Here is an 11,671-nt window from a genome sequence, read left to right as displayed (position 1 = left end):
TTGTTGCCGTGGGCCGGGCTGCAGTCGTAGGTGTAGAGGGCGTACAGGAGAGGGCTCAGCACGCATCCTTGGGGGGAACCGGTGCTCAGCATGAGGGTGGAGGACGTGTAGGGGCCGAGCAACACAGTCTGGGGTCTGTTGGTCAGAAAGTCCTTAATCCAGATGCGTGTGAGGGCAGGGAGGCCGAGAGTGTCCAGTTTGGCGACGAGGATGTCTGGGATGATCGTGTTGAATGCCGAGCTGTAGTCCACAAAGAGCATCCTTGCATAGCTCTGCTGTCGTTCCAGGTGGCCCAGCACAACATGCAGAGCAGTGTCGATGGCGTCCTCAGTGGATCTGTTAGCCCGGTATGCAAACTGGTAGGGGTCCAGAGTGGGAGGAAGGCAGTCCCTGATGTGCTGGAGAACCAGCCTCTCGAAGCACTTCATAATGACTGGTGTGAGAGCAACAGGACGGTAGTCATTCAGGTGGACGGCTGGTGACTTTTTGGGGACAGGAATAATGGTGGAAGTTTTCAAGCAGGAGGGGATGACTGCCTGAGCCAGGGAGCGGTTGAAGATCCTGCAGAAAACATGTGACAGTTGGTGGGCACATGCTCTGAGGACCTTGCCTGGTATTCCGTCGGGTCCAGTAGCTTTCCTGGGGTTGACCGCCAGGAGCGCGCGCCTCACATCGTGTTCCTCTACGATGAGTGGGGGGGAGATGGAGCTTGAAGTGCGGGGGTGTGACGGTTGGGGCGAGTCAAAGCGAGCGAAGAAGCAGTTAAGCTCCTCTGCCAGCGATGCACTCGGGTCTACAGAGGTCGTGCTGCTGCCACGGAAGTTGGTGATGCTCCGTAGACCCTGCCACACCTCCCGTGGTCTGTTACTGGCAAGGTGGGCCTCCAGCCTCCCCTTGTAGGTTGCCTTGGCTAGCTTGATGCCTTTGCTCAGGTCAGCACGAGCCACCCTGTACTGGGCTTTGTCGCCTGACCTGAAGGCAGCGTCACGGGCCTTGAGGAGAGAGCGAACCCTGCTGGACATCCAGGGCTTCGCATTTGGGAAGGTCCGTATAGTCTTATGTTGGGACACAGTTTCCATGCGGAACTTGATGTAGTCCAGTGAGGATGGGCTGCTACTGACCTCACCACAGGACGTTGTAAATCAGTGGAGAGACTACTTCGAAGACCTCCTCAATTCCACAACATGCCTTCCCATGAGAAAGCAAAGTCTGGGGTTTCTGAGGCGGGCTTTCCTATCTCTGCGGTTGAGGTTACCGCGGTAAGTTAAAAAGCTCCTCGGTGGCTCTGCCCAGAGTCCCTGAAGAGTATTGTCGGGTGTCCTGGTTGACACGCCTCTCCAACATCGCATGGACATTGGGGACAGTGCCTCTGGATTGGCAGACCAGGGTGGTGGTTCCCCTTTTTAAAAAGGGTGGGCTATATAGTATATAAACACAATAAGTTCACTAATATAAGAACAAGCAAGCAGCTTTACTCCCGGAAACGACTGAATGAAAATCACTACAACATTAAAGAAACTTGGCGTACGCTGAACAGTTTAATCAAACAAGGAGTTTCCAGACCATCATACCCTGATTATTTCCTTGATGAAAAACAAAAGTGTCACAATATAAATAAGGTTGTTTATAGTTTGAATATTTTTTTTTTGTTATTGTTGGACCTGAATTGGCTGAAAAAATTCCGTGCCTCATAGCTAAAAATTGTAACACACCGACTAAATTGAATACAATGATGGTTTTTCTTTCACTTACGGATGAGCAGAAGTCATAAATGTATTGAAATGTAAGAGTAAGTCTTCCACAGACCATAATGTCAACATTATGTTAGTGAAAAATTTTATTTTCAATATTGCTAGAGTGATGGACACTTTTTTCATCACATAAGGGAAACTAAATATGTGACTACTATTAACCCCTTTTCTCTTTGTTCACCTTTTCAGGCTCATCGGATTATGCAACAACTTTGCATATGTGGTTATGCTGAGTGCAGCTCAAGACATCCTCACAAAACAACAGTCCAAAAACACCACCATACTTGTATGTGAATATTTTTATTATTTAAAAAATTGACAAGACCCCAAGATACTTCCCCACCATCGGAGCCAACTCACCACCAGGTGGTGATCAGTTGACAGCTCCGCCCCTCTCTTCACTCGAGTGTCCAAAACATGCGGCCGCAAATCCAATGACACAACTACAAAGTTGATCATCGAACTGCGGCCTAGGGTGTCCTGGTGCCAAGTGCACATATGGACACCCTTATGTTTGAACATGGTGTTCGTTATGGACAATCCATGACGAGTACAGAGGTCCAGTAACAGAACACCGCTCGGGTTCAGATTGGGGGGGGGCATTCCTCCCAATCACGCCCTTCCAGGTCTCACAGTCATTACCCACGTGAGCATTGAAGTCCCCCAGCAGAACGAGGGAGTCTCCAGGGGGAGCGCTCTCCTGCACACCCACCAAAGACTCCAAAAAGGGTGGGTACTCTGAACCGCTGTTTGGTGCATAAGCACAAACAACAGTCAGTACCCGTCTCCCCAACTTGAGGCAGAGGGAGGCTACCCTCTCGTCCACCGGGGTGAACCCCAATGTACAGGCGCCAAGCCGGGGGCAAGAAGTATGCCCACACCTGCTCGGCGTCTCTCACCTTGGGCAACTCCAGAGTGGAAGAGTGTCCAACCCCTCTCAAGAGGACTGGTACCAGAGCCCAAGCTGTGTGTGGAGGTGAGCCCGACTATATCTCGTCGGAATTTCTCTGCCTCGCACACCAGCTCAGGCTCCTTCCCCGCCAGAGAGGTGACATTCCATGTTCCAAGAGCTAGTTTCTGTGGCCAGGGATCAGAGCTCCAAGGTCCCTGCCTATTGCCGCTACCCGACTCACATGGCACCCGACCCCTTTGGCCCCTCCCACAAGTGGTGAGCCCATGGGAAGGGGGACCCATGTTGCCTTTTCAGGCTGTGTCCGGCCGAGCCCCATGGGTGCAGGCCCCGCCACCAGGCGCTCTATATGTATGTATGTCTGTGTTTAAGTTACCACTAGGCCTTGTAAATCAACACTGCTGGAGTGTGGCGCTTGTGGGCAGTTTTGAGAAATGTTTTGAAAATAAATGTCTGCAAAAATGTCTCCATTTAGATCGTAGTAAAGAATCCAAGAGAGCTATTTGAACAGTCTTTGAATTAAATATACTTCATATTTGGTGATTTTGCACCAATTCCAAGATATTATTCAATAAATATCTGTATAAGCTTCTCAAAAAATAGTAGTTGACTAATGTGATTAATCATGATTAATCATGGAATTTTTTGTGATTAAATAGTTAAAAAAAAAAAAACGTGACCACTGTATCGAACGATTCAATACAGATACCCGTATTGTTGCACCCCTAATAAAAAAATATGTCTGTCTGTCTGTATGTATGTAGGGTTCCTACTCCTGGCGATATGAATATCTGGATTATTTGGAGAAAAAAAATGGAAATAACACTTCTTCCCTTTTATTGTGTTTCTTTACAGCACCCTTCTTTAAATTCATTGGCTACGGAATTTAATGATGTGAATACTGGCAACAGCAGTTCCTTTGACTGCAATTCTGTCTCAACAGCGGTATGTGGATTATTTGTTCAATTTTAAGTAAACTCAACCTTGATGACACATCCAATTATATTTATTATTGTGTTATTGTTGTTATTATTTATGGCACTTTTAAGCATGGTCTTGATATTAATTTGGCAGGCTATTTCAGTGAATAATTGGTTACAATGCAAGGAGTATTCAACAAATAAACCTTAGACGGAGTTGTCCACTTAATCAGAAGCATTTAGGATTGAGAATAATTCTTCAAAAAAAATCCTTAAATTTAAGGCCTGTCAATAAAAGATGTTTTTGCCGATGGCGACCATCTTTTTCAACCACCCATGCTCAATATATATCTTTGATGTAGTTCCCTGAACACTGTGTACCAGGCTCAGTCATGATATTTTAAAATTGTTAAAATTTAATTATTTTATATTGATTTGTGGATATATAATTCACCATGGTTTTCATTTAAGCGTGCGTATCCCATTTTGAAAAACGTATTGAGCTGAAATTCATGTGTGTATAAAAAGTCAAGGGAATCATGCTTATGGGTATTGTCTGATTCTTTTCTTTTTTTTTCTCCCCAGGCTGTACTTTTAGCTGACATACTCCCAACTCTCATCATTAAGTTGTTCGCTCCGCTTGTTATCCACAAAGTGCCTTATGGGTAATGGAAAAAATGCTGCCCCTATAATGGATGACTCAGTGGTAAATGTAAAAATGTATAAATATATAGTGTATCAAATTACACAGATTCACAAATATTTGGACAATAACAGCTTTAATGTCAGTTTCAGTGAAAATTTAATATTTTTCCATGTACATTTTATAACTTTATAGCTGGCCACCATGTGTGTAAAATTTGGACTTGACTGCACAATTATATACACATACAGCTTCGTCGAATGTAATGTATCTCTAGCATGAATTCTGAAAGAATGAAGCCATTATTTCCAGGCAGTCCTATGAATTGAGTCTACCAAGTGAGATTACACTGCAGCGCCGGATGGTCTATTGATCACTCAAAATACACTTTGGAGAACGAGTAGATCAGGAAATGCGTCATACAGCACCATGTCTGGTGTCTTCAATCAGTTGCATACACATGGACAATGCTGTAATTAATGTCCTTCTCGCTTCCAACCATGAAGATCAGAGCACTCCTTTGGTCAGGTGTCTCAGCGGCTTAATTTACGAGCGGCCACTCCACTCACATTATGGACATTAACACCCACAAAGCCAATGCTGGGAATGGCACGTTTAAGAGAGCATCCCGACCGACCCTTGTCTCTACCAGTGCTACCCGTGCAAAATTTAATTTAGAGCCCTGCGCTAGGCACCGAAATTTCACGTTGACCTAAACTCGTGCGGAGGCTGGGAACGGAGAGCAGCAGAGAAGCGCCTGGGGAAACACAGGGACACTACAGAGAGTTCTAATGTGGTCCGATAAAGGCGACTGAGGCAATGAAAACTGGAAATGCGCCTGAACCAGGAAAGATAATCCAAGGTGCTATAGAGCCATTTTTTGAAAATCACACAAGAAAATGATGATTTTTATGCCAGGTCTGATGTGTGTGAAAAATTTTATGAGTTTTAACCCACGTTTAGACCCTCACAAAGAGTCTAACGACGCATCACCACGCCAACCACGTGTTATAAAAAACATTTTCTTCTTAAACCTCTATCATTGTCCAAATACCTCTGAATTTAAGTGTCATAGTGAAACATATTTTTAGGGTTTCTTTTTTCTTCTTTTTAACAAATCAGCCCTTTAACTACCGCATTTCTACGACCACAAGGCGCACCACATGAAAAGGCGCAGTCACAGGTGCCAGTTCTGTATTTAACCCATACAAATGTGCATGCTATTATTGGGTGCAGGCATGTTAAAACACCCTTTGTCAATGAGATTCCAGCAACAGACGTATAAGCTCACACTCGTTTGATCACACAATGCCGATGTTGGCAAGTCACTAGTCATCACACTATGTATGTTACATTAAAACCAAAACTATGTCCCAACATCAACTGAATAGCATACTAGCAAACAGTGAAACAATTGAAACAAGGAACAAAGAAATACAATAAACCCATAGCATGTATCTCATGCCATTCAGTTACCAAATGCTGCAAAGCATTCTGGGAGTGCTTCAGCCAACCAGCAACGCAACAATACTTTAGGTTAGGTTGCATGTACGCTAAAAAACATGCTACCATGCATGCTAGCATGTTTTTAAAAAGGCTGCAGGAGCAAAATCTTGTACTTTGTTTTTGTACTTTACTGACGTATTTAACAATGTACTCATTTTGAGCCGTCCTCAACCACAAATCCAAGTCCTCATTTTCTGTGTCCAAAATGAACAGCTGGGCAAGTTCTCCAACAAACACGGCAGGTTTCCTCTCATCATTGTCTGTCAGTCTCGCTGCCGAGCGGCCCCTAGACTTGATGCCGGATTTTGTCGAAGCTCTGTGCAAGCAGACACCAAATTGTGGCATAACAAGCCCCGCGCTGCCTCTTAATCTTAGTAAAACTGTGTTCGCCATCTGTTATCCATCGCTCCCACACTGAACGTGTGGCAATGTGATGTTTTAAAAAAAACGAGCGGACAACACCACCTGGGGATTTGCACCCCACGAGTATGAAACGACAAATTAAAGGCACGTGGCTCAAATACTCACAGGACAAAAGTGATGACGTAATACTATTTTTATTAAAGTACAAATTATTTAAAAACAAACTAAGAAGGAGTGGTATGAGACCTGCCACACCAGAAACCACAACAGTGGTCAACAAAAAGTGGGGGATACAAAACTACACAGCACCCGTGAACTACAAAGCAAAATAAGTAAACAAAAGTACCACCACCAGGGGACCGCTGCTGCACCGGGACTCTCAGTGCCTGTCAAACAAACAAAAAGAAGCAATAAAAAGCACGCAATTGAGACAGACCTCATACCACAAAGAGAACAAACTCACACCACAATAAGTCAAAGCAAAACAACCAAATACACAAAACTAACAAAATAACACGTGTATAACAATCTAGGGTTGCTTTGCATGGTCCAGCATAGGACATGATTTGCCCAATTATATAGGCCAGGTCCAGCCCCTTGAGTCGGGTCGGTGCAAGGTGCAACCCGCTGGCAAACACAATTCACTGTCACAAGTCCGTTGAAATGATCTTTAAAAGATAGAGCCAAGACAGGAGTGAGGCCTTGAACAGCGGCGAGTGGCACCGACACTAGAATAAAGCAAATTTAATTGAGATTTAAATCAAATTAACCGTGTAATATTAAAGCATCCTATCGGAAAGATGGACTATACGTTTGCGGTGGTTGGCTGGAAAAAGAGCCTTCAACTCTGCGCTGCAATTGGATGCTGGGAGAAATCAATTATTAGCTTCCTCAGCGAATAACCAAAGGCGGATAGCCAGCGTCTTACCTTTTTCAACGCGGTGCACACACACACACACACACACACACCCCAGAGCGAACAGTCCCATTCGAGTCACACCAAGTACAGTAACGGAGCGGATGGGTTACAACGCAGCTCATGTGAAGAGATGGGCCGAGAGAATCGAAACATGCATACCTGTAAGTGACACCACACACTGCTCACAGACACCACGTCAGAGCACGTCACCTGTCAGCCAACTCCGTGAAGGAGGAAGAGAAAGCAAGAGGCAGATGGGCGCCGCCCAGGTCTATTTATAGGCAGGCGCTGAATGACCATTGCCACAACGCCCCTTGTGATAGGGTGTTTGGCTCCATTTTGCCACACACGCAACCTAACTTTCAACGCCCTGTTTACACCGATGTCCAGTGGTTCCTTTGTCAAGCCTCCACTTGCTTTTTCACAGAGGCTGTGAGGTGGGTGTGCATTAACAGTGATAGATCAACAGTGAGGTTGATGCATGTGGAAAAAATAACATCCGGGTATTTTATGCAAACCTCACTCAGCCACTCATTTTCTCTTCGTCCAGCCAGTCCTTTTGATTGGCCTTAATGACGACTTTGGTCGGAAACTTTTCTTTGGGCATCGTCTGTTGTGTAAAGGTTAATCTAACCCAGTGCTTCTCAATTATTTCCTGTCACGCCCACCCTACCAAGAAGAAAACCATTCGCGCCCCCTCCACCAATTTTTTTTACATTTCATAATAATGCACGTTCTTTGTATACTGATGTTAGATTGTCAATAAAATATCCCTCAGCAAAGCTTAATTGATAAGAAATATTATTTTGAGAACTATTATTGTGAGGATCTCGAAACTCAGTTGTGCACATATTGATGAGATGATAGATATTTACTATACGTTTTTTTTTTTAACTTTATTAACATTAACAAACCAAACACAGTTATTAATACATACATAATGTAGAAAAGACAAAAAGAAGAGCCAGGGGGTTTTCAAACAAAAATGCTATATAAATAACATAAAGCAACAGTTTAAATTTTTAATATACGTTTGTTTTTGTTTTTTTACTATACATTTGTCATCAAACCTCTTTGTCATGATGACGTCAGGCGCACCACACTAGTTGAGAATCCATGATCTAACCTATTTCAGTTAATGTTGTTGACGTCTCTGACAACGAGATGACTGGTTAGAGAGATGGTTGTGAGTGGTGTGCTTTGGGCAGCGTCTGTTGTGTAAAGGTTAATCTAACCTGTGATGTTTCGTCCTTCCAATAACATAAATGATAAGACAGGCTACGACATCTTGAACAGTGGCCTTTTAATCCAGCTTTCTCACGCATGTACATACGGTACATGTAACTGGTCTGTTTTCCACTGACTGTAGTTTCAGACCTTCACCAACAGAGGGTGTTAAACACACTGTGCAACGGCCGTGAAATCCCGATTCACATTTAACTGTATGCAAACATTACATAACCTATTACAGTTTATGTTGTTGATTTTGCGGCCAATCAGATGGCTGGTTAGAGAGAGGTCGTGAGTAGTGTGGGAATGCGAGTTGAACTTCAGCAGAGTAAAGTCGAGAAGCAAGTCACCCTCTCTCTTTTGTTACTCAATTATACAATAACGTAACGTCTTTCTCATTATACAATCACCATTGTTTGCATTTTCTGTCCATTACCATGGCAAACAAGTACATCAATACAATACAATACAACTTTATTTATATAGCGCATTTCACACCAGCTGGAGCTCTAACAACAGTAAAAGACGACTTTTAGGATTGTGACGGAGCGGCGTTGAATGACCACGTCAACCTGCTGAAGGAGTGGAAGGAGGTTCCTGTGGCATCGCTGCTAGTGGCGGAGGTGGACAGCGATGGAGATGAGGAGTCTGCTCTCGCTGTCGAGCCCACTCTTGACCATCTGTCTGCCGTCCAATCCACCCAGTTGAGCCAGGTGTTCTAGCAGGTCCACAAACTTTTCGCTGCCAACCCGGGAAAGACTGTCCTTGTTGAATATGTCATCCGCATGACGGACAGGGGTCCGATTTGTCCGAGGGCCTAGCATCTAGTGGGAAAGCACCTGAAGGAGGTGGAAGAGATGCAACGTCTGGGGGTGATTGAACCATCTGAGTCAGAGTGGTGCAGTCCGGTGGTCATCGTGGTGAAGAAGGATGGATCACTCCGGATTTGCATCGACATCCGGAAGCTCAACCCAATGTCGGAGTTTGACGCCTACCCAATGCCCCGCATCGATGATCTTCTGGAGAATATTGGTCGGGCCAGATTCATCACCACCCTGGACCTTTGCTAGGGCTACTGGCAGGTACCTCTGGATGCATCCAGTCGGGCCTACACTGCTGGCCTATTCCAATTCACCGTAATGCCGTTCGTTCTCAATGGAGCTCCCGCCACGTTCCAGAGACTGATGGACCACGTTCTGCAGGGGTGTGAGGACTGCAGTGCTGCCTACTTGGATGATGTGGTCAACTTCAGCGACACCTGGGAGCAGCACGTGGAGCATCTGGGGCGAGTCCTCGACTATATTCAGGAGCCGCGCCTGACACTGAATCCTGGCAAGTGTCAGTAGGCAAGAGAGGAAGCGAGATACCTGGGCTACCAGCTTGGGCAAGGTGAGGTTCGACCACAAGAAGACAAAGTTGAGGCCATCCGCAGCTGCCCACGTCCTCGTACAAAGAAGGAGGTCCTTCTTGGGCTAGGCTGGCTGGTACCGGAGATTTGTCCCACAGTTCGCTACCATTGCAGTCCCTCTGACAGCCCTGACAGCGAAGGACCAGAGGAATCCTGTGGCCTGGACTGAGGTATGTGAGACTGCATTTCAAACCCTCAAGTCTAGCCTGTGCTCTTCTCCAGTGCTAAGGAGTCCTGACTACAGCCAGCGGTTCTTGGTACAAACTTATGCCTCAGTGGTGGGACTAGGCACAGTCCTGGTCCACGGTGCCCCTGGGGAAGAACAACCTGTGCTCTACCTCAGCCGTAAACTGCTGCCTCGTGAGACGAGGTATTCCACGGTGGAGAAGGAGGGCCTGGCCATCAAAGGGGCTCTGGAGAACCTCAAGTACTGGGGAGAGCGTTTGAATAGGAGACGAATCATTGCGCTCTGACGTGGATTGGCTCTATGAAGGACCGCAACAGCTGTCTCACCCGCTGGTACCTCTCCCTTCAGCCGTTCCGGTTCCAGATTTGACATCGTGCTGGCAAGTCCAATGTGGTGGCAGACGCCGCACATCGGCAACCTCGAGGAGGAGGGGGATAATGTAACGGAGCAACGTTGAATGACGTCGCTCCCTCACGGCATCGCCTTTTCGTTCCCGCGGACCCGTGCAAGAGTCCGCGGTCATACTTGCCATAAAGACTCGACACTCGCTCGACCCGCACAGACGACAAAACGCGCACCTGCATACTGCCGCCTCAGTTGGACACGTCATACGGGGTAAACCTAGGCAATTCCTTATCATGCCTTAACTGGCGATCGATGGCGGAAGAGGAGCTCACCTGACTTTGGCACTGAACCATTTTAGCCAATTATTTGTATTATTTTGTAGTAATTTGACAGCCGTTATATGAAGACCTTTTTATAACTTGCCTTTATTACTTTTGTGAATTTTGGTTCCTGTTTAGTTAACAGACATTGAAATTGGACAATTAATACTATTATCATTATTGTAAATACCAATATCTTAAATGGTTTGCTCGGAGGGAGGGGCTAAGCATATTTAAGGAATTCCGAATTCATTTGTCAGATGGCTGAGCCTAGTAACGTTGTGGGTGACTAGCTGCTGCAGACTGTAAGCAAACTAAGCTAATTTGAAGTCAATGTTGAATTTTCAATTGTAAATATTTTCTTTCTTTTGGGTTGCTTTATTTTTATTTTGTCACTTGAGTCCTCACTGTAAATATCTTTTCATCTATTGGGCAAAAAAAAACAAAAAACACTGAACTTCCTTTTTTGACTGTGCCATCATTATCAATTTTTCCACAAACGAACCCATGACAGGGATGTTGAAAGTGAGCGGCCCCTCGTCCATGTTAGCGATGTGGTGGGCAATCTTTTTACTGCAGTACAAGGGGAAGCCACATTTTCTTTGAAATACGCCGGATGTTGCTGCACTATGGTCATCTTTGCCTGCATGGATAGACGACGTGGTTTCATAATAAAACAAAAGCACCTAGACCAAGATTTCTTTTGGAAGCGTTATTGCCCTCTGTCGAATTGTGACTGTACAGATGCTTCTCCCGGCTGTTCTTTGATCATTAATTCATTGCTCTAGTGGGTCTTCCAACTCAGGCAACCTCGCGCCTTGTTTCCACACAAACTCAGCTCTCTGTCTTGGCAGAGCTCGTCTTCCATAAAATCTGGATGTCACTTAACTTCATGAATTTCAATGAAAAGAAGACAGAAGTTATGGTCTTCGGTCTCAGTGGCCCTTTTACTCTCAATCCTGTTGACCTCGGCCCCTGACATGTTATCTAAAGCCAACAGTCTCAAACTTGGGTTTTAAACTGGACAGTGATTTTAAATTAGATCAGCAGATCAGTGGTGTTGTTCGATCCAGCTTCTTTCGTCTTAGGGAGCTGGCTAATGTGAAGCCCTTTCTTTCCCAATGTCAAAGAAATTAGTTTGTCATATTATCAAGTTTCAAACTATGCTT

General features: G+C 45.2%; 1 protein-coding gene and 1 long non-coding RNA gene across 7 annotated transcripts in view; one reads left to right on the top strand and one right to left on the bottom strand.

Moving 5' to 3' along the window:
* Positions 1 to 11,671, top strand: part of cln3 (CLN3 lysosomal/endosomal transmembrane protein, battenin) — a 90,601-nt gene that overhangs the window by 49,403 nt on the left and 29,527 nt on the right. For all 6 annotated transcript variants that reach the window (XM_088318028.1, XM_088318027.1, XM_088318031.1 and 3 more), the window contains 3 exons: positions 1,941 to 2,037; positions 3,517 to 3,606; positions 4,167 to 4,246. In XM_088318028.1, the coding sequence (XP_088174154.1) occupies positions 1,941 to 2,037; positions 3,517 to 3,606; positions 4,167 to 4,246 (267 nt within the window). The remainder of the gene's footprint in view (positions 1 to 1,940; positions 2,038 to 3,516; positions 3,607 to 4,166; positions 4,247 to 11,671) is intronic.
* On the bottom strand, positions 6,272 to 7,432 carry LOC148323068 (uncharacterized). The gene is made up of 2 exons (XR_015846710.1): positions 7,172 to 7,432; positions 6,272 to 6,479 (listed from the first exon to the last, which is right to left on the bottom strand). It is a non-coding gene; the product is annotated as an uncharacterized LOC148323068 (long non-coding RNA).

The sequence above is a fragment of the Idiotropiscis lumnitzeri genome, chromosome 15 (genome assembly GCF_059441095.1).
Source record: "Idiotropiscis lumnitzeri isolate Australia: NSW breed Sydney's pygmy pipehorse chromosome 15, RoL_Ilum_1.0, whole genome shotgun sequence".
NCBI lineage: Eukaryota > Metazoa > Chordata > Actinopteri > Syngnathiformes > Syngnathidae > Idiotropiscis > Idiotropiscis lumnitzeri.
The sequence above is the reverse complement of the archived record's forward strand: the minus strand, read 5'-3'. Positions and strand labels throughout refer to the sequence as shown.